The 23,226-nt window shown below is 46.3% G+C and overlaps 1 protein-coding gene across 3 annotated transcripts; it reads left to right on the plus strand.

The window, feature by feature from the left end:
* Positions 1-690: 690 nt before the first annotated feature.
* On the plus strand, positions 691-20,718 carry LOC123345427 (zinc finger protein 34-like). Of its 3 annotated transcripts, XM_044982302.1 has the most exons (4): positions 691-888; positions 16,436-16,636; positions 17,859-17,975; positions 18,264-20,718. In XM_044982302.1, the coding sequence occupies exons 2-4, from the start codon at positions 16,450-16,452 to the stop codon at positions 19,223-19,225; spliced, it is 1,266 nt and encodes a 421-aa protein (XP_044838237.1). In that variant the 5' UTR covers positions 691-888; positions 16,436-16,449; the 3' UTR covers positions 19,226-20,718. The 3 variants fall into 3 exon arrangements, with proteins under 3 accessions (XP_044838237.1, XP_044838234.1, XP_044838236.1); XM_044982299.1 differs by lacking the exon at positions 691-888 and having other exon boundaries at positions 15,974-16,636; XM_044982301.1 differs by lacking the exon at positions 691-888 and having other exon boundaries at positions 15,974-16,636; positions 17,862-17,975.
* Positions 20,719-23,226: the final 2,508 nt, after the last annotated feature.

The raw sequence follows: 23,226 nt of genomic DNA on the forward strand, positions 1-23,226 counted from the left end.
AGAAGCAGCGGCTCAGCCCAGGCTCCCGGCTCACAATGGAGGCGGCAGCAGCGTGTGACCCGGGAAGCTCAGCCCCGATCTGCGGAGCAGCAAGAGGCCGTGCAACTTCCCCTCCCTTAGCAACGAGCAGCGCGGGCTGGCGCCACAGTGTTAACCCCTCCGCTGCCAGAGACCAGCCACAATCCTCGCCCTGCGCCCCGTGATACCCCAGGAGTGACTGAACCCGAGAGCGAATCCCCGAGAAACGGGCCCCAGGCACTGGGGTGGCGTGTTCCAGGTATAGCGTAGGGAACTGTTCCCTGTAGGAATGTGCTGCTACCTGTAGCAGTTACTGATAGGCAATGGATTGTAAGAAACTGCTGTTGTAAAAAACTGCTACCCGATGTTCCTACAGGGAACAATTTCCCGTACTACACCGGCAATGGGCAAAGTCCCGATTCTCTTTCCGGATGTGGCCCGCACAAGCCGCCCCAGCAGTGCCAGGGGCCCGTTTCTCGGGGATTCGCTCTCGGTTCAGTCACTCCTGGGGTGTCACTGGGCTCCGGACGGGGCGCAGGGCGAGGATTGTGGCTGGTCTCTGGCAGCGGAGGGGTTAACACTGTGGCGCCAGCCCGCGCTGCTAGTTGCTAAGGGAGGGGAAGTTGCTCGGCCTCTTGCTGCTCCGCAGATCCAGGGCTGAACTTCCCGGGTCACACGTTGCTGCCGCCTCCGTTGTGGGCCGAGAGCCTGGACTGAGCCGCTGCTGCTCCCCAGCGGGGTGTGTGCGGGAAAAGCCCTTCCCTAGCGCCCCTCTGTGCCCAGCCGGGGGGACTCTCTGCGGGGGCTGGAACCAGCCCCTGCGGCAGCTCCGGGCTCTGCCGACACCAGTCCCTGAGCCGGAGCCTGCAGGTGAGGGGAGAGACCCGGGGGTAGGGCAATGGCACCATCTGCTGCTTTGCTGCTCCTCAGCAGCCGAGGCTGCTCAGTCCCATCACATCAGGGCAGGGGGTAGGCACCAGAGTTAAGAACAGGATACACAGGTACTGCCAGCCGGGGCCAATTAGAGGGGGGGGGCCAGGAGGGCCATTTGGCCTGGGCCTCAACCTCAAAGCAGGCCTCAAATTTAGACACTTGTTAATTTTTTTGGCATTTGATAAGCAGGGGCGGCTCTAGGTATTTGCCGCCCCAAGCACGGCAGGCAGGTTGCCTTCGGCGGCTTGTGTGCAGGAGGTCCCTGGTCCCGCGGATTCTGTGGCACGCCTGCGGGAGGTCTGCCGAAGCTGCAGGACCAGCGGACCCTCCGCAGGCATGCCGCGGAAGGCAGCCTGCCTGCCGCCTTTGTGGTGACCGGCAGAGTGCCCCCCGTGGCTTGCCGCCCCAAGCACGCGCTTGGCGTGCTGGTGCCTGGAGCTGCTCCTGTTGATAAGTTTCGCAATTTTTTTTTATGTGCATCCCTATCGGACCAAAATGTGACACGCTCTCAGTTTAGAGCTGCTAATTTAAGCAAATAAAAGATGTGATCTGATAAAAGACATAATTTTTTATTAACTGATATAGATTTTGTCATATTAAAGAGTTAAAAATGTTCATATATATCTCAGATCAGTTGATTATATAAACAAATCACTGCTAGTTGCTGCTGCTGGATTAAGTGAGTTTGAAAGATGTTTTTTACTCACAAAAGCTTATGCCCAAATAAATCTGTTAGTCTTTAAGGTGCCACCGGACTCCTGGTTGTTTTTGTGGATACAGACTAACATGGCTACCTCCTGATACTTGCTACATTTTAGTGTCCTTATAGTTTTACATCTAGTTGACTAAGGAATTATTTATGTGTGAGAATTCCTCATTAGTATCTTCATATGGTAGCTAAAAGAGGTGACTGGTTGGTTGGTTGAGCGCTAGCTTGGTAGCGTTGCCATCATTATAGGCTTTCGTAGTCTATGGGCCCAGATTCAAGGTGAAAATTTGTGAGGACAATCTTGTACAGTGAGTTCTGTGAGGACACACATTTGAAATTTTTGGACATTATTCCTCTGTCTGTATCCGTGTCTGTGTTTACTATTTATATGTCATCCCTTTGTCTTCAACTCAGCCTGTTATACCTTGCATGCTTGAGTTTTGATTCAGTGATAAGGATAATAACCTGTCTGACTGTTTCATTTTGTGTTCTTCATTAGTATTCCTTCGTTTTAAGTCTTTTCAGCATTTGTGTACATGTTTACAGTGGAAGATTTCAAGTGTACTTATTTACAGCAGAATATTTCAGGTGTGGATAGGCTACATATTGACTAGATCAGGGGTCGGCAACCTTTCAGAAGTGGTGTGCCGAGTCTTCATTTATTCACTCTAATTTAAGATTTTGCATGCCAGTAATACATTTTAATGTTTTTAGAAGATCTCTTTCTATAAGTCTATAACATATAACTAAACTATTGTATGTAAAGTAAATAAGGTTTTTTAAATGTTTAAGAAGCTTCATTTAAAATTAAATTAAAATGCAGAGCCCCCCAGACCAGTGGCCATGACCCAGGCAGTGTGAGTGCCACTGAAAATCCGCTCGCTTGCCATCTTTGGCACATGTGCCATAGGTTGCCTACCCCTGGACTAGATAGATCACTATGAAAAGGAGATTTGAAAGTGGTGCAAGCAAGAGACGGCAAAAACAACCCAGTGAAGCAGCAGCTAAGAGCTCAAAGCCAATAACTTCATTTCTTAAACCACTGAAAAACATACCTTACCCAACAAACAATGCTACAGATAATGAAAACTCCATAACTGCAACAGGTGATATTTCAATGTCAATACCTGAACATCAGGACAGTAGTTAAGAAGGAAGATGTGCCAACAATAACAGATGCAGCAGAAGATCCTGTGTACGTTCAAGAAACTCAACAGCAACAGGAAGATGTAGATCTTACGCAGCAAGAGCAATTCATGAGTACTACAGGTTTGACTGTGACTGACATTAGAATTATTGACAAGAGCAATGCTGCCCAAATGCAGTCTTTTCTTTAAATTAGTGGTTTTGAAATTCCAAGTAACATTCCATGAGATACTGATAATCTTACTTTCCCTACTTGTCTGCTGACATTAAAAACTCTTTCAAATGGTGAGACCTGCACAAGAGTCTGGTTATGCTGGAGTACGGAAGAACAATCTCTGTACTGTGCACCTTGCTTCATTTTGAACAAAAATGCTGCAAATGCATCAGTTCTCTCTGATCAATCAGGATGGAGCATCAACAGAGATTGGAGGAAGTTGAAAGGCTGAATACCATCATATGAGAGTTCAATGTCACTAAAAGAAAACTACGTTGCATGGAAATCAGCCAGTAGGGCAGCATCAGCTAAAAGTTCAGTTGAGAATTGAAGGAACATTAATTCACACCATGTAGAGTCAAGCACAGGAGCTTATTACGCACAGCGCTGGTGAAGTGTCACTTTGCTTATCAGGCTCAGAGACACTGCCGAACAATTAGTTACAATAGATTATATAGCGTGCTCATTGGGTGGAGAGAAGCAATGGGGATGGGTTTTCCCAAGCCCCTGGATAGGTTCTAGCAGCAAGACAAGATAGCACAATAAGCCAATGGTCTAAAAGATTACATAATGGCTCCACCCAAGGCTCAAATTAACATATTGCTGACACACAGGTAATTACCCCCAAACTATGTCTCTTAAAGTGTATGGGTTAAATCCTAATTTTGGGGTCCAGGGGAATGAGGTAGCAGCTCTGCCAGTTGACCAACAGGTACATTCCTGGAGATTTAAAGCAAAAAAGCATTAATTAGTACATAAAAGTTTATAAGTTTACCCTTGCGTTTCTGTGGGCCAGGATTGGCATACATTTGTGAGGGGAGGGAGTCATAACTCATGTCAATCATATTAGTCCTCTACCCGAACTCTGTCTGGGACCTGAGGGGTATTGTACCACTATCTCCTCTCTGCATTAGGGAGTAACCATTAGGCCTTTCTCAGTGCTTCATATGTCTATAACTCATGATAAGGACGCCCAATTACATTCGGAGTTATGCTGACTCCGCTCACTGACTTGAAACACACCATGTTATCTATCAGAGGGGTAGCTGTGTTAGTCTGGATCTGTAAAAGCAGCAAAGAATCCTGTGGCACCTTATAGACTAACAGACGTTTTGGAGCATGAGCTTTCGTGGGTGAATACCCACTTCGTCGGATGCATGTATAAGTCTATAAGGTGCCACAGGATTCTTTGCTGCTTTTACCATGTTATCTGTTTACCCCAGCTTTCTCTTAGCTATGTATTGTTCTCTGTTGGCCAGCCCCCATGGCCCAGGCCAAGCTGTGGACTCCAGGCCTATATGAAAATTTCTTAGCAGAAACTGCAATTAAGATCTTACATCCACATAAATGGATTGACTCTTGACTGAACTCTCTACAGAAACTAATAACTAGAAAAAACTTATTGAGCGCCTCCTGAATATCATCCTTTTTTTTTTCTGAGTGGGTATTGGCTTTTTTTGGTTCCAGTCAACATACTGGTGCTTGTGCAAATTTAAACTTTCTAGGCATAGTTGAGTTCCTCAGCAAATATGACCCATTTTTATCAGAGCATGTTAAATGTGTTCGAGAATCAGAAGAAAGTCAAAAGTGCATGCAAGTCCATTATCTCTCCACACGCATACAAAACGAGTTTATTGAGCTCTGTTGGTCATTTGTGCAAACAAGATTTCTTGATGATATTCGAAATGCCAAGTATTTTTCAAGCATTGTTGATGCCACTCCAGATTGTTCTCACAGGGAGCAGACAACTATAGTTATTCGGTATATTAAGATTGTAGACAGCTCAAAATTTTCAGTTGAAGAAAGGTTTATTTTGTTTGATAATTTCACAAGAAAAACTGGAAAAGAAATTGCTGCTCGAGTGCTAGCAATTCTAGAGATTTTAAGTTAGATTTTCAAGTCTGCATTGGTCAAGCCTATGACAATGGATCTAATATGGCTGGGAAGTACAAAGGTGTACAAGTAGTTCTGCTTGAGCATAATTCAAACTGAATTTTTTCCAGCTGTGGAAACCACACGCTAAACCTTGTAGGTGTTGACTGTGCTGAATCATCCAAGGAGACAATTACTTTGGAATTGTTCAACAAATGTACAGTCTCTTCAGTAGCAGTCCACAAAGGTGGAAGATTATGAAGCAAGATCTTCCTGTTTCACTGCATGGGATGTCCAAAACTAGATGGTTTGCATGGATTGATGGTTTAATAGTTTTTATGTTGTGATTTACTGAGATCTGTTGGGCATACAGAACTCCTTTTCATCACTTTGGTTTAAATTGAAAAACAGTATTATTTCAAACAAATAACTTCCTGAAACTGTTTTCCAGTACTAAGGCCTGGTCTACACTATGAGTTTATATCGAATTTAGCAGCGTTAAATCGCATTAACCCTGCACCTGTCCACACAACGAAGCCCTTTATATCAATATAAAGGGCTCTTAATACCGGTATCTGTAATCCTCCCCGATGAGGGGAGTAGCACTGAAATCGGTATTGCCATTTCGGATTAGGGTTAGTGTGGCCGCAATTCGATGGTATTGGCCTCCAGGAGCTATCCCACAGTGCACCATTCAGTGATGAGCTGCCAAAATCTTAGGAACCGGTTCCCTACTGGGTCTTCGGCGGCACGGCTCCGGCGGCTGAAGGACCCACCACCGAAGACCCGGTAGGGAACCGCCCAGTGAGTACACCCCCCACCCACGTCCTGCCCCCCCTCAGAAACCACAACCCATAACCCCCCCCGCCCTGCTCCTTGTCCCCTGACCACTCCTTCCCAATACCCCCAACCCTAACTCCCCCCCAGGACCCCACCCCCTGCCAAACTTGCCCCGCTCCCTGTCGCCTGACTGCCCCGACTCCATTCACCACCATCCTAACAGACCCCAGGAACTCCCCCGCGGCGCCTACCCAACCCCCCCTTCCCCATCCCCTGTCTGCCCCCCCCAGAACCTCTGCCCGATCCAACCCCTCCTCCCCTGCTCCAGTCCCGGCCCTGGCCTCTTACCCCTGCCGGGGTCGTGGCCAGGGTCGGAGCCACGCCGTGCGGCCGGAGTTGGGGCCGGGGCCGGGCAATGGCTGGAGCAGGGCCGGGCGGCGCCTGGAGTCCTCATTGCGCCCCACCCTGCCCCAGCTCACCTGCAGGAACTGTGCCGCCTGGCCGGGCCCGGCCCGGACCCGGCCAGGACCCGCGCCGCCCAGACCCACGCCGCCCGGACCCGGTCAGGACCCGGCCAGGACCCGCGCCGCCCGGACCCGGCCAGGACCCGCGCCGCCCGGACCCGGCCGGACCCGGGGGCCGGACCCGGGCAGGAGCCGTGCTGCCCGGCCGAGGTCGCAGCTGGACCCTGGGGGCAGGAGCCCAGCCGCCCGACCCCAGAGTCTCGCGAGCGGCGTGCCGCCTGGAGCCCTCCTCCCGCTGGCACCCCCGCTCACCTGGTGGAAGCGCTGCTTGCTTCTCAGCCCGCCCAGCTTCCCGCGCGAACAGCTGATTCGCGGGAAGCTGGGGAGGGGGAGGAGAAGCCGGAGGAGCTTTATCAGAAGAGGCGGAGTGAGGTGAGTTGGGGCTGGGGAAGGGTAGGGACCTGCTAGAGCTTTAGTTAAATTTAAAAGTCCTTTTGGAACTAGTTGTTCCTCCAGGAACAACCGGTTCTAAAGGGGGCTTCTAAATTTAACAACCGGTTCGCGCGATCCGGTGCGAACCGGCTGCAGCTCACCACTGGCACCATTGTGACCGCTCTGGACAGCAGTCTGAACTCGGATGCACTGGCCAAGTAGACAGGAAAAGCCCCGCGAACTTTTGAATTTCATTTCCTGTTTGCCCAGTGTGGCGCGCCGATTAGCACGGGTGACCATGCAGTCCGAGAATCAAAAAAGAGCTCCAGCATGGACCGTACGGGAGATACTGAATCTGGTCTCTGTATGGGGAGATGAATCTGTTCTATCAGATCTCCGTTCCAATAAACAAAATGCCAAAGCATTTGAAAAAATCTCCAAGGCTATGATAGAGAGAGGCCACAACAGGGACTCAGCACAGTGCTGTGTGAAACTTAAGGAGCTGAGACAAGCGTAACGGAAAGCCAAAGAATCAAATGGACGCTCACGGAGGGAGTGAAGGAGAGGGGACTGAGGACTCTAGCTATCCCACAGTTCCTGCACTCTCTGAAAATCATTTGCATTCTTGACTGAGCTCCCAATGTCTGAAGGGTCAAAAACATTGTCGCGGGTGGTTCAGGGTATGTGTCGTCAGCCCCCCTTCCCGCCCCCGCACCCATGAAAGAAAAGGGAAAAAAATAGTTTTTCGCCTTTTTTCAATGTCACCGTATGTCTACTGGATGCTGCTGGCAGACGCGGTGCTGCAGCGCTAAACAGCAGCATCCCCTCCCCGATGGTAGACGGTGCAATATGACTGATAGCCGTCGTCGTCATCATCATCATCATCCCGTGAGTGCTCCTGGCTGGCCTTGGTGAGGTCGGCCGGGGGCGCCTGGGCAAAAATGGGAATGACTCCCGGTCATTCCCTTCTTTAAGCTTTGTCTAATGGAGATTCAGTCCTGGCTGGAATATCATAGCAGCTGGAGGCTGCCTCCCCCTGCCTTTTATCTCTGATTGCAGATACAATAAAATCAGTTTCTTATTCATGCATTTCTTTATTACTTTATCACACAAGTGGGGGGATAACTGCCACGGTAGCCCAGGAGGGATGGGGTAGGAGGGAAGCAACGGGTGGGGTTGTTGCAGGGGCACCCCCTAGAATGGCATGCAGCTCATCATTTCAGCGGGATGTCTGGGGCTCTGACCCAGAGTGGCTGTTTGCCCCTCTGGTTCTTTAGTAGACTTCCCTGATATTGTAGGCAGGACTGACTCTACCTTTAGACAAATCTTAAAGAAAGGAATGACCTGGGGAGTCATTCTCATTTTTGTCCATGTGCCCTCGGCAGACCTCAGCGAGGGCAGCCAGGAGCACCCATGACAGCAGCAGACAGTACAATATGACTGATAACCGTCATTGCCAATTTGCAAAGCAGCAGACGGCACAATATGACTGATAACCATCTCTGCTAACTTGCAAAGGCAAGTAAATGCTGCTGTGTAGCACTGCAGTACCGCGTCTGTCAGCAGCATCCAGTAGACATATGATGACAGTGAAAAAAGTCTGAACGGGCTCCATGGTTGCCATGCTATGGTGTCTGCCAGGGCAATCCAGGGAAAAGGGCGTGAAATGATTGTCTGCCGTTGCTTTCACGGAGGGAGGATTGACTGACGACATTTACCCAGAATCACCCGCAACACTGTTTTTGCCCCATCATGCATTGTGATCTCAACCCAGAATTCCAATGGGCGGGGGAGACTGTGGGAACTATGGGATAGCTACCCACAGTGCAACGCTCCGGAAATCGACACTAGCCTCGGTACATGGATGCACATCGCTGAATTAATGTGTTTAGTGTGGCCGCGTGCACTTGACTTTATACAATCTGTTTCCAAATACCGGTTTCTGTAAAATCGGAATAATCCCGCAGTGTAGACATACCCTTAGCCTAGGTACTTTATTGATGTAATTGGCCTAGTTGCCATCTTGGTAACAGGTAAAGGCCTTTTATGTAACCAAGGTGAATATCTGGTTGATTTTTATAATTCACAGGAAATAACAGGATTTGGGAAAACGTCAGGTAAATTTTCTTGGAGGTTAATTTTGTGTTTGAATTGAGTGATGTCCCATGTGAAGAGCTACTATATTTGAAAGGTGTGCTTGAAGGGGTCAGGGGATGTTTCATTGTTAACTACAAATATGTTCACATTTGTTTTACTTTTTTGCAGTTGTGATCTTTTTGTCTATGTTGTGTTTTTGTGTGTGAATTTATTTGGTTTAAGGAAAGGAGGGAGATAACCCTTCTTGGATATGTAAGGTAATTTTTTATCTCAACTAAAAATGACAAGAGATATTCTGTCACTGGTTCCAAACTGGAGAAAATGATGACGACAATCTGACTGCTGTGCATCTAGAATTATTAACTTTGTAAAAGTAGGTAACTTAATTTTTCCTTTTTTTGTTGCTTTTAAAAGTGGCAAAGTGGTTTCTTCACTTAACAGGTCAAATACTTACAAAGCTTGTGGTATTTGCTTTTTTTTTAGTTTGGATTTTTAGATTAAATTTTGTTATTGGAAGAACTGAATTTCAAAGATACATAGGCACAAAGAGTCACCAGACCAACAATTTATTTTGCCCTATATGATTACATAGTAAAAAAAAATTAATATGAGAGTAGAGTTACCAGCATTATGTTAATCAAACAACCCTGGAGTTTAAACTCTTTAGGGGAAGGAATTGTCTTTTAGTAAGTGTGTGTACAGTATTCAGCATAATAAGGGCCTGATCCCTGATTTGGACCCATAGGTGCTACTGTAAAATAAATAATAATTCCCTTATTTATTTTATTCGTGAGAGTGCCCAAAAAGTATCCAAAAAGTTTTCACAGCTGTTTTCTATAACTCAAATCCTGATTATTTGTATTTAAAACTTTATTTTAAAACAAATTATGATCCCAACTGGAATCTTGCATGCCCAGTTTCTTTCGGTAGAAGGTGTTATTAACACAAAGTTTATAAATCTTGAAAACAGGAGTTTTTAATGAACACCTTCAACCATAGTTATATAAATATCGCAGCATAAGATCAGTAATATAGTCCCCTCTCATTTTATGTGTTAGGGGTAGATTGCATAGTGACTAATGAATCAATGTTTCAAAAGATAGGGTGTGGTGACAGTTAAAATGAATACACTGGTTTCATCTTAGTCTCTAGAGGACATTTGTCTGCTTCATAAAAAGCACTTGAATTTGTACAAGATTTAGCATGCATGTCGCTGACTGTTGAGGAGCGGACCACAATTTAATCAGGTTGTGATGATGTAGGTTGGATTTGAGTTGCATTGGCATAGCAGCGTGTGGAAATTGCCATAGAATTTACTGTGTGCTATGCTGATTCTAACTTACTATCATGTTCAAGAATTTACCCCCTCCCGCAGGAAAAACAGAAGGGGGAAGTAATAGACATGTGGGCCAGATTATCATAGATACATACAGTTCCTCAGATATAGTTGCATGTGCCTCGTTTATGCATTTAAATACTTTGTGTACAGCTGCCTTGTGTGTGCACATATGTGATTTCTGTGCATTTGCTTCAGGTATTTGTACATGCATGTGAGTTATACACATGTCGGTTAGATACATGCAAATTTTTGGTATCTAGCTTTGAAAATCTGGCTCTTTTCCTTATGTCAGCATAATTATGATATGTATTTCAGTATATTAATAAATATGTTGTTCCATTTTATAGCATACTGAAAATGTATTAAGAAATGAAACCTCTTTAGAAATATATATTATGTATTTATTGCATTTACTTCACTTGCAAATTACTTCCATTAGTTATCAACAATCTCAGATAAATTCATTGTAATTGATATGTACAGCTACATTTGGAATGTAGACGTAAGATAGGATAAAAAGTTAGACAAGACACATTTGTTGTTGATGTTTTTATTAAAAGCAAACAAACAAAATGCTCCATTTCCACAAAAGATATATACCATGTTAATAAGGAGAGAGCTCTGATTGTTGCGATTTTGTAGCATAAAGATTTTACTATGATTTCTTTTTTCTAAACTGAATGAAATGTAACATGAAGTCTTGATGTAACACTGAAAAGAAATACTAAGCCATTGGGGGACGTCTGTGCTATTTTCCTTATGTTTGTGAAACTTCACATCTGCTATTGACTTGCAGAGTCACCTTGATCTAGTCGAGTGGTCACCAACCAGTCAATCACGATAGGCTGGTCGATCCTAGAGGATCGCCCAGTCAATTGCGATCTCTGGCAGCAGTGCAGTGTGGCTGCCACTAAGGCAGACTCTCTGCCTACTCTGGCCCCACCCTGCAGCCCCACGGCCCCGCTGCTCCTGCCTGCAAGCACCGCCCCCACAGCTCCCATTGACTGGCAGAACTGTGGGGACGGTGCTTGCAGAGAGGGGTAGTGCATGGAGCCACGTGCCCTCCCACACCCCAGGGTCGCAGGGGCACGTTGGCCCCCTCCAGGAGCGATGTAGGGCTGGGGTAAGCAGGGAGCTTGCCTTAGACTCGCTGCACCTGCTGCCAACTGGGAGCCACCCGAGGTAAGTGCTGCCCGGCGGGAGGCCGCATCCCAACCCCCATCCCTGAGCCCCCTTCTGAAGCCAGCACCCTTCACCCTCTCCTGCACCCCAACACTCTGCCCCAGGCCGGAGCCCCCTCCTGCATCCAATCTACCTCCTAGAGTTTGCACCCCTCACCCCTCCTGCACTCCAACCACCTGTCCCAGGTTCAGTCCAGAGTCCCCTCGGTCCCAGCCCAGAGCCTGCACCCCCTCCCGAACCCCAACCTCCTCCCCCAGCTCGGCAAAAGTGAGTGAGGGTGTGGGAGAGTGAGCGACCGAGAGCAAGGGTGGGGAAGGAGTGAGGGGGCGGGGCTTTGGAGAAGGGGCAGGGCCTTGAAGAAGGAGCGGGGTAGATCCTGAGTTGCCCTTAGATTCAAAAAGTTACCTTGGGCACAAAAAGGTTGGAGACCACTGAACTAAAAGAATTAACATAGGGTTTTTACCTTAAATTCCTGCTATTCTGTTCCCTTATTAAGGGCTTATCTACATGGTGTGACACTAAAGAAGTGAAGTTAATGCACATAAATTGCAGCACCTTAAATCTGAGAGATTTAAATATTTAATCTGTTCAGTTTAAATATAGCGGTAGTTTAAACAAATAAATATGTTGAAAGACTGAAAGCTGACTTGCTTACTCTGTATAAGTATGTTCATGGAGAGAAACTAATGGATCCCAGTCTAGTGCAGCGGTTCTCAAACTGGGGTCTTGACCCTAAAGTGGGTCGCAACCACATTTTAATGGGGTCACCAGGGCTGGTTTAGATTTGCTGGAACCTGGGGCTGGCCAAAGATGAATCCTGAGGGCTTCAGCCCTGGGTGGTGGGGCTCAGGTTACAGGCTTCATGGCTGGGGCTGACACCTTTGGGCTTTGGCTTTGCCCTTCTCCTCCCCGCCTGGGGTGGTGGGGCTCAGGCTTTGGCCCCTCAACCTGGGCTGGCAGTGCTCAGGCGAGCTCGGGTTTCAATCCCCCCTCCTGGGGTTGTGTAGTAATTTTTGTTGTCAAAAGGGGGTCGCAGTGCAATGAAGTTTGAGAACCCCTGGTCGAGTGGATAAAGGCTTACTGTGAACAAACAATTGAAAGCAGAAGCCAGACAAATTCAGATTAGAGAGTAGGCACAAATGTTTAATAGTGAAGATGATTAGCCAGTGAAACAAATGACCAAAGGAAATGCTGGATTCTCCATCTCTTGATGTTTTCAAATCAAGACTGGATGACTTTCTAGAAAATATATTTTTGGGAAATACCAGTTTGGTAACTGGGTTAAGTGTAATGGCTTATGACAAATAGTAGGTCAGACTACATGACTAACGATCCCTTCTGATACTGTGAACAGGGCTGGCCTTACCATGAGGCAAACTGAGGCAGCGCCTCAGATGCCAGACTGTGGGGGTGAGGGGCGGGGGCACTAGGACCCAGAGTGTAGAAAATTGTGTCTGCTGCTGGTGCATATGTATTCTCTCTGCTCTAGCTACACAGAGATGGTGGAGTGCTGTGCTGGAGGAAGGAGGGCACAAGAGACATAACAGGCAGGCAGGAGAAAAGGCGAGAGGAAATAACAGAAAGCAGCGGGAGCTGCAGGGAAGAGAGGAAGAGGAGCCTCTTATGTACCTCTCTAGCACCCCCAGGATCTTGGACTGATTAACATCAGCTTCTCAGGGAGCTTCCTGTTTCCTGCTGCTTCCCTGAACCCACTTGAGGAGAACAGGCAGTCAACTGAAGTAGTAGGAGCCAGTTAGGCCTTCAAGACACTGATATCTTCCCTCACTCAGGCCCTGCTACCAATTGAGTGTTGAGAGCCACTATAGCTGGCACAGAACAGCAGTTATGAGTGAAAGAAGAAAACGCCCCTCTGGGGCAGCATTCAGAAAAAGAAAGAAAGCAAAGGAAGCTTTTCTATCTAAGCAGGAAGGAGCTCTCCTGAGATACATAGACACAAATGTTCATAGTGAGCCTTCTGGCCCCAGTGAGGATATGATTGGTGAGGAGATGCCTGATCGTCCCTTTAGTCAGAGTGCAGGTGACCTGGCAGCTACTGCAGCATCCATATCTCCATCTCAAATGGATGTAACCATGCACATTCCTGAAGAAAAGTGTAGATCAGAGAAGAGTGTGGTGGAGGCGCAAGAAACAGCTGCTGCTGAGTTTAGTTCCTTAAGTCTAGATGATCCAGGACTGTGGACCCACTTGAGCAGTAGCCTGTGAGACTTCCTTGTACTGCACAGCCACAGCAAGTGAAAAACGTAATGTTCCCCAAAGACAATGAAAATAGAAGTTTCCATCCAACACATTACTGGCGTGAAATCCCCAATGGTGACAAAGTGGAGAGGCCATGGCTTATGTACTCAAAAACCCAGAATGCTGCATACTGTTTTTGTTGCAAAGTCTTCCAGTCTAATGTTCCAGCCACATTGGGTTCTACAGGAACAAAGAACTAGAAAAATCTGCCTAGAAATCTGGCATGCCATGAGAAGGCAGCAAATCACCAGAGAGCATTCCATAGGTGGAAAGGGCTTGAGATGAGACTAAGGTTAAAGGCCACCATAGATAATCAGAATCAAGAGAAGAGTGCATCAGAGTCTCTTTACTGGCAAAATGTTCTGAAAAGGCTCATTGCCATTGTGAGAATACTTACTACCCAAAACCTAGCACTGTATGGCACTTCCTTGAAATTGTGGAGCTGATGGCTGAGTTTGATGCTGTATTCCAGGAGCATCTAAGTCACCACCCAAGAAATGTACACACTCCACTACCTTGGAAAAACAATTCAAAATGAGATCATACAGTTACTGCCATCAAAAGTCAAACAGAAGATTGCGGCAGATCTGAAGTCAGCAAAATATTACTCTGTTATTCTGGACTGCAAACCTGACATCAGCTGTAAGGAACAAATTACTTGAATGGTGTGTTTTGTAACAACAGAACCAAGTGAAAATGTCCCTGCAATAGTGACTGTCAGAGAGCATTTTCTAGAATTTATTGACATTGATGATACTACAGGAGCTGGTATGACAAATGTGCTTCTTAAAAGCTGGAAGATACGGGAATTGCGATAGTTGACATGAGCGGTCAGGGCTACAATAATGGTGCCAACATGAGAGGAAAGAACACAGGAGTGCAGACATGGAACCGAGAGTTAAACTCTGGAGCTTTTTTTGTCCCATGCAGTTCTCATTCACTGAACTTGGTGGTGGGTGATGCAGCATCAGCTTCTAGTGAGGCTGCTGAATATTTTAATGTAATTCGAAGCATCTATGTATTTTTCTCTGCATCAACTCATCGATGGCAAATTTTGAAGCAACATCTGGGAACATCCTCTCTGACACTGAAACCACTGAGTGCCACATGATGGAAAAGTCGAGTGGAGGTGATAAAGCCTATCAAACACCAAATTGGGAAGATAGATGGTACCATAGTTGCCATTATGGAGGATAATGCTATGACAGGAACTGTTCATGGGAGAACAGTGGCAGAGGGGAATGGAATCACCAGAAACATACATAACTTAAAATTTCTGTGTGGCTTAGTGTTGTGGCATGACATACTGTTTTGAAATAAATGTTGTAAGCAAGAGACTCCAAGGTGTTGACCTTGATATATCTGGAGCAATGGAACAACTGGACAAAGCAAAGTCATACCTACAGTCTTACCGATCAGATGAGGGATTTAAAACGTTCTGAAGAGTGCACAGAAGTTGGCAGAGGAACTTCACACTGAAGCTATTTTCCCACCCATTCAAGAATACAAGCGTCACCAAAAAAGAAGACATTTTGATTACAAGACACGGAATAATCCCATAAGAGATCCCAAACAACAATTCAAAGTTGAATTCTTTAACCAGTCCTAGATTGTGCAGTACAGTCAGTTGAAGAATGTTTCATGCAGCTCAAGGAACACAGCAGTATATTTGTGATGTTGTATGATATTCCCAAACTCTTCTTCTACCTGAAGAAGACCTATACCAGCAATGCAGGGCACTAGTGACAGTGTTGACACATGATGACATGCACGATATTGATGCGAGTGATTTAGGTGATGAACTGAAAGCCCTTTCAAGATACATTTCAGCAGGATCAACTCCAAAGGCTGTTCTGGAATATATGTGCACAAATAAGATGACCACCCTCTTTCCAAATGCTTTTGTTGCTCTACACATACTTCTAACACTTCCTGTAACAGTTGCCAGTGGAGAATGCAGCTTCTCCAAGCTGAAGTTAATAAAAACACATCTATGCTCCACAATGACACAGGAGAGGCTGTTCGTCCTTGCAACCATCTCAATAGAGGATGAGCTGACCCAGACTGCGGACCTTCAGCAGGAAGCAGTTCAAATCTTTGCAACCAAGATGGCAGGGAAAGCACCACTTTGATTATTCAAACAGATAAAAATGCCAGTGTTTACTATGCAGACAAGAAAAGTTACATTTGCTGTTCAGGCGTTTGAAAGTTAAGTGTTACTTAACATTTTTTAACAAGGCATTTTAAGTTGTTAGTTCTCCTTTAGTGGGGTAGGTAGCAGAGCAGTACCATGAGAGGAGTAGAATCATAGAATCATAGAATCTCAGGGTTGGAAGGGACCTCAGGAGGTCATCTAGTCCAACCCCCGGAAGAAGGCAGAATTGAGACCTTTCAAAGTTTTGGCCCAAGCGAGTGGGCATGGGGGTGTCATTTGAGCTCCCCGCCTCAGGTGCCAAAATGTTGTGGGCTGGCCCTGACTCTGAATCTAAGAATCTCATCCTGCAAATACTCACCACACATGTTTAATATTAAGCATCTGAATTGTCCCATTGACTTCACCTAATCTCTGTTGTGGAGAGGGTTTAAAAAGTCTGTTTCTTTAGTCCTGGTGAGAGGGCCTAGTTTTGTGCTACAGATAGATTGATGAAGACTAGGGGCCTAAATAAAGAGGAGCCTAAATTTAGACACCTAAATCCATATTCAAGCAGTTGAATAAGCTGCTTGTTAATCAGAAACAGTGGACACTCAGAACTGAATTCCATTGTTGAAGGCGCAGTAATTTGGAAACTCAAACCACGTATTGAGAAAAATGAGTATGGATTTGGGATCTAACTTTTGTGTGTTGTTTATGTAATATCTAGACTCAAGCATTTGCCCAAAACATCAGAGTCTAGAATGTCTGTCAATAGGGAAAGAGTCTGGGAGCAGTGGGGGTGTGGAAAGGATTAAAGCCCTTCCTGAAATGTCTCCAATTGCCCTTCTCACCCTGACAGGCTGCAGAACACCCATGTCTTTCTCCAGATCATCCCATGCCCTCCAGAGACAAGGAAAGGAAATGGCTGCAGTGGAGCTGGTGACCTTTGAGGAGGTGGCTGTGTATTTCTCTGAGGAGGAATGGGCTCTGCTCGACCCGGGTCAGAGAGCCCTCTACAGGGATGTGATGCAGGAGAATTATGAGACCGTGATCTCTCTGGGTAAGGATTTCTGTCCCCTCAGCTATCAGAAGCTGTGTGGGCTCTGGAGTAGCTGGGTTGAGTTTGGCTAAGGATTCTTCATTGGCCCCCCCATATGTCAGGAGGATCAGCCCCAATAATCCCTGGCTCCTGCGTGAGAGACTGTCCCCTCCACGTTCCCTCCCAAGCTACAGCAGATTCAGGGACATAACAATGTTGCTACTCTTCCCACAACCAAGGTTTCAATGTGCTTCACCACCATCTTGTCCATGTTCTGCCTTGGCCAAAGGTGTGAGTGGAAGGGCCCAGTCAGGAAGGGCATGTACCAGAATTCTGGGGCTGGGTCCAGCTGCTGTTAGTGTCTCCAGGCCTACCTCTTGTGCCAGTGTGCTGAACCCTGGGAAGGAGGGTGCATTTTCTGGAGTCCTATCCTGGCTATGGCTGATCTCTGTGAAATGCTGGTTCCTCTTGGCAGAGTAGAACCAAGGCAGCAGAGGGGGAGCTCAGCTGCAACAATAGCCACACACACCCCTGCCCCTCCGCGGAGGATCAGCACAGCCAAACACCACCATGGCCAGCTGTGGGAGCAGCAGCTATTGTGGGCAGCTGGAGGGTCCCACCCTGGCACAGGCAGTAAGGAGTTCAAGACTCTGGAACGTAGGCAGCGTCTGAAGCAGCTAGCCAAGGATTCACCTAGTTCCTTGGACAATTTCCTCTCTCTCCTTCTGGATTAAATAGTGCATCCAAACCAAAGAGTGGGGCTAGCCATGCCCCCCAGTCAGGAGCTTTGTGAACAGAGCCCTGGGGGAGCTAGAACTCTGCTAGATCCTTTCTCTACAAGTTCTAAGTGATCTGCCAGGTGGCAGCTGCAGTTTGAGCACTGCCTCTGGGCCTTGGTTTCAGACCTACAAACCCTCACAGGAGCTCACATTTTAAGTAATGTGTTCCTGTTCTTGCCTGGGATACGGGGAATGGAACAGGCCGTGATGGAGATTCAGTTGTACCCTAGAGTGTAGCAGAGCGCTCAGCTCCCCCAGGGAATAAGCTGGGGTATTCCCGAGGCAGAGGTGATGCACCTTTACTCCAGATGAGTGTGTCATGGGATCTTGTATGATCTATAGCCTGGTCTCTGTAAGATGGGGAAGGAGCCTCTCTGGGTGGGTGACTGGGATCCTGGGTCTGGAAGTAGTAATAGGACTGACCTTAATGAACATAATCAACACTTGATTAATTGTTTCCCAAGCAGGATTTCCAATTTCCAAACCTAATATGATCTCCTGGATGGAGCGAGGGGAGGAGCTGCGTGTCCCGGATCTCCAGGGCTCTGAGGAAGGGGAGAGCATCAGCGACACCCACACAGGTGAGGAATCAGCTAAACTGATTCAGAAACCAATTATTTTATCTTCATAGCAGATGTATTTGACCCTTCAGCCTGTCTTCATCTCTGGTGAGAGGATGTGGAGGAAAGATGGATACTCTCCTCTGGGGCAGGGTTTTGAGGAAGGAGGATGAACTCAGCTCATGATATTTCAACCTCCCCAGCTGTTATTTGGGTGTGTTTCCCCCCTTTTCCTGTTCCCCTTTCAGAATTTTCTTTCCCTCCAGCACAGAGAATGACTCCTGTCTGGATTATTTCTCTATCCCACAGCGGAGAGGACAGTGAGTGAGACCAATGAGGAGAGTCTTCAGCAGGAAGGTCCTGAGCAAGTGGCACCATGTGGGATGTTATGGGGAAGATCTGAAGGGCATGTTTCCCAGAGTCCTGAGCAGGGAGAAACCTGTAAGAGGCAGCACAAGACAGAAAGGCAGCAGGGAAACCATCCAGGGGAGGGACGGGGTAAATCCTCTCACAGAAGCAGAGGGGTGAAAAGAAACAAAGAAACCGATCAACAGAAAATCCCCCATCAAGAGGGACTCTACACTTGCAGTGACTGTGGGAAAAGCTTCTGTCAGCACTCAAGTCTTATTGAACATCAGAGAACCCACACAGGAGAGAAGCCCTTCAACTGCTCTGACTGTGGGAAAAGCTTCAGTCGGAGCTCATACCTTATTAAACATCAGAGACGACATACAAGAGAGACACCCTATAACTGTCCTGACTGCGGGAAATGCTTCAGTCAGAGCTCAGACCTTGTTAGACATAGGAGAATCCACACAGGAGAAAAACCCTATAACTGCCCTGACTGTGGGAAAAGCTTCAGTCAGATCTCAGACCTTGTTAGACATAGGAGAATCCACACAGGTGAGAACCCTTTCAACTGCTCTGACTGTGGGAAAAGCTTCAGTCGGCGCTCAAATCTTAACAGTCATCGTATGATCCACACTGGAAAGAAACCGTATAACTGCTCTGACTGCAGGAAAAGGTTCAGTCGGCGCTCATACCTTATTAAACATCAGATAATACATAAAAGAGAGACACCCTATAACTGCTCTGACTGCGGGAAAAGGTTCAGTCGAAACTCATACCTTATTAAACATCAGATACTACATACAAGAGAGAAACCCTATAACTGTTCTGACTGTGGGAAAAGCTTCAGTGAAAACTCACACCTTATTGCACATCAGAAAATTCACACAAGACAGAAACCCTATAACCTAAGTTCCATCTAAGCTTCAGGGCTTCGCAGCAGGCTATCAAGGGCTGCCCAGGTTGGAAGAGGCCCCTCATCCCTGGCCCCACACCAGAGCCTGCACCCCCAGCCAGAGCCCTCACCCCCCCATACCCCAACTCTCTGCCCTAGCCCTGAGCCCCCCCCCCCCCCACACTCTCTGAACCACTCGGACCCCACCCCCGTCACACATCACCTCCATATTGGTGCACATAACAAAATTCATTCCCCACATGGATGTAAAATATTAGAATGAACATTGCCAATAGCTGCTCTGATTGCAGAACAAAGTTCAATCAGAGTTGATACTTTATTGAACATCAGAGAACGCACACAGGCGAGAAGTCCTTTAACTGCCTTGACTGTGGGAAAAGGTTCAGTCGGCGCTCAAATCTTAACAGATATCGTATAATCCAACCAGGAGAAAAACCCTTCAACTGCTCTGGCTGCGAGAGAAGCTTCAGTGTATGTTCACACCTCAATTCACAACAGAGAATTCACATAGGACAGAAACCCTATAACTGCTCTGACTGCAGGAAAAGGTTCAGTTGGAGTTCATACCTTTATAAAACATCAGATACTACATACACGAACGAGATCCTATAACTGCCCTGATTGCAGGAAAAGCTTCAGTCAGAGCTCAGACCTTGTTAGACATAGGAGAATCCACACAAGAGAGAAACACTTCTACTGCTCTGACTGTTGGAAAAGCTTCACTAAGCTCAAGCCTTATTGAACATCATAGAACCCACACGAGAGAAACCTTACAGATGCAAATAGAAAAAAGCTTCAGTCAGTGCTCACACATTCTATCACATCAGAGAACCCAAAGGTGAGAAAGACCCTATGAATTTTCAAGTGCAGGAAAAGCCTCAGTTGGACGTCAATCCTTGTTGCCCACCAGAGAATCCACACAGGGAAGAACCCTTTAAATGCCCTGAATTTAGGAAATGTTCAGTGAGAGCTCAGCCCTTAATAAACCTCAGAGAACCTACAGGGAAGAGTGCTCTGAGTGTGAGAGAGCCTTCTAGCACAACTCATCCCTCACGAGATGTCTGAGAAGCCACCCAGGACACACATCATAAAAGTGTGCTGGCTAGGGATGAGCAAAGTGAATAACATTTTTGCTTATTCCTATAAATCTCAGAAGGTCTGTCATGGCTGCAGTAGCCATGTAGTGAGGACATGCAACATTATTAAAGCAGAGAATGAAATGTCCTTCCTAGAACAGAGCCATGCAGAGCTAGAGGCTGAAATGAGATTCCCACATTATGATAGAACTTGATTATGACTTGCTGGGAAATCTGAATGTTTTGTGTTCAGCCTCTTCATTTCAGTTTGATGTTATACACCTAAACCCATCTTTTCTTGTCTGCTGTGACTTAAAGAAGTATGGGCTGGATGAATGGACGGTAAGGTGGATAGAAAACTGGCTAGATGGTCGGGCTCAACGGGTAGTGATCAATGGTTCCATGTCTAGTTGGCAGCCGGTATCAAGTGGAGTGCCCCAAGGGTCGGTGCTGGGGCCAGTTTTATTCAATATCTTCATTAACGATCTGGAGGATGGTGTGGACTGCACCCTTAGCAAGTTTGCAGATGACACTAAACTGGGAGGAGTGGTTGATGCGCTGGAGGGTAGGGATAGGATACAGAGGGACCTAGACAAATTAGAGGATTGGGCCAAAGGAAATATGATGAGGTTCAACAAGGACAAGTGCAGAGTCCTGCACTTAGGACGGAAGAATCCCATGCACTGCTACAGACTAGGGACTGAATGGCTGGGCAGCAGTTCTGCAGAAAAGGACCTAGGGGTTACGGTGGACGAAAAGCTGAATATGAGTCAACAGTGTGCCCTTGTTGCCAAGAAGGCTAATGACATTTTGGGTTGTATAAGTAAGGGCATTTCCAGCAGATCGAGGGATGTGATCATTCCCCTCTACTCAGCACTGGTGAGGCCTTATTTGGAGTACTGTGTCCAGTTTTGGGCCCCACACTACAAGAAGGATGTGGATCAATTGGAGAGAGTCCAGCGGAGGGCAACAAAAATGATTAGGGGGCTGGAGCACATGACTTATGAGGAGAGGCTGAGGGAACTGGGATTGTTTAGTCTGCAGAAGAGAAGAATGAGGGGGGATTTGATAGCTGCTTTCAACTACCTGAAAGGGGGTTCCAAAGAGGTTGGATCTAGACTGTTCTCAGTGGTAGAAGATGACAAAACAAGGAGTAATGGTCTCAAGTTGCAGAGGGGGAGGTTTAGGTTGGATATTAGGAAAAACTTTTTCACTAGTAGAGTGGTGAAGAACTGGAATGGGTTACCTAGGGAGGTAGTGGAATCTCCTTCCTTAGAGGTTTTTAAGGTCAGGCTTGACAAAGCCCTGGCTGGGATGATTTAGTTGGGTTTGGTCCTGCTTTGAGCAGGGGGTTGGACTAGATGACCTCCTGAGGTCCCTTCCAACCCTGAGATTCTATGATTCTATGATTCTAAAATTTGAAGGAGGGGCATTTGGACAGAATTTGTTGTTGCTGGTACTAACATGCTGTGACAGAGTAGGGTGTGGGGCGGATTGACCTGGGGATGTTGTGTGTGGGAGTTGTATTGAGACTGTCTGCATTGGTGATGGGATACAAGGGTGACGATACCTGAGTATGTAACCTGGGCCCAGGAGGGGGTTGGGGCCAGGTGACACCTTTTGCCTGGGAAACTGGGCAAAGGCTGGAGGAGGAGCCAGGGGCCAGGGGCTGGAGGAGACTGCTTGGGGGGGTTGTCAGTTTGGAGCTGGCTGGGGAAATGGAGGGAGCCCCAAAAGCTGGCGTTTAAGCTCCCTGCCCCCTGGGTACTTGATTGAGGGGTCCTGATTGTACCTACAAGCTCTGTGACACATGCTAAATAAATAAATAAAAAAGAAATTGGTTGCAAAGCTCCCCCACTCCCCAAAAAATTACATGAAGTCTGGTCCTAACAAGGCAAAAATCAAAAGTAAAAACTCAAAGTGTCAGCAAAAAATATATAATTATTGATTGGTTTCAGTTAAAAACCTTAAGTCTATGCTGGGCCTCACTAGTATTCCACTAAGTTGTTTTATATGTGTTTGGGCAAATCGTATTAAAAAAATATACATTCTGCAAAGAGGGGCGTGTTGTGGGAGAATTAAACTTGACATTACTGCAATCAGCCATTTTGTGTATCCAGCCACTGCCAGCTGAAAACCAAATACCATATAGCTGGGAATAATTTTAAGGACTCTGAGATGCAAGGCCAAATAGCTGCATGTTTGCAGTTTTGCTAATCAGAATGGGAGAATGGAACAAAAAGTTAATGTACCATAAAATTAAAAGGCTGTTAAAACCAAGGTCAGCTGTTTAAAGTACCCCAAACATATAAGTTTTATTATTATTAAAAAGACTAAAAATGCTTTAATAATAAAAAAAAATAAATGTTAGGGCTGTCAAGTGATTAAAAAAATAATTGTGATTAATTGCATTGTTAATAATAGAATACCATTTATTTAAATATTTTTGAATGTTTTCTACATTTTCAAATACATACACAAATGTTCAAATTACACAGAATACAGTGTCAGTGCTCACTTTATATTTATTTTTTATTAAAAGTATTTGCACTATAAAAAAATATTTTTCAATTAACCTAATATAAGTATTGTAGTGCAATCTATCATGAAAGTTGAATGTACAAACATAGAATTATATACAAAAAATGCATTAAAAAATAAAGCAATGTAAAATTTTAGAGCCTGCAAGTCCGCTCAGCCCTACTTCTTGTTCAGCCAAATCGCTCAGACGAACAAGTTAGTTTATATTTTCAGGAGATAATGCTGCCCGCTTCTTGTTTACAGTGTCACCTGAAAGTGAGGACAGGCGTTCTCATGGCACTGTTGTAGCCAGTGTCACAAGATATTTACATGCCAGATATGCTAAAGATTCATATGTCCCTACAAGCTTCAGCCACCTTTCCAGGGGACATGCATCCATGCTAATGACCGG

Source organism: Mauremys mutica, chromosome 12 (assembly GCF_020497125.1).
Source record: "Mauremys mutica isolate MM-2020 ecotype Southern chromosome 12, ASM2049712v1, whole genome shotgun sequence".
Classification (NCBI taxonomy): Eukaryota; Metazoa; Chordata; order Testudines; family Geoemydidae; genus Mauremys; species Mauremys mutica.

What these genes read in the sequence shown, in the direction of transcription:
- LOC123345427 (XM_044982299.1), top strand. Translation starts at nt 16,405, where the DNA reads ATGTCTCCAATTGCCCTTCTCACCCTGACAGGCTGCAGAACACCCATG. An exon ending in TGAGACCGTGATCTCTCTGG is followed by an intron (nt 16,637 to 17,858) that starts GTAAGGATTTCT and finishes TTGTTTCCCAAG; the next exon opens with CAGGATTTCCAATTTCCAAA. An exon ending in CATCAGCGACACCCACACAG is followed by an intron (nt 17,976 to 18,263) that starts GTGAGGAATCAG and finishes TCTATCCCACAG; the next exon opens with CGGAGAGGACAGTGAGTGAG.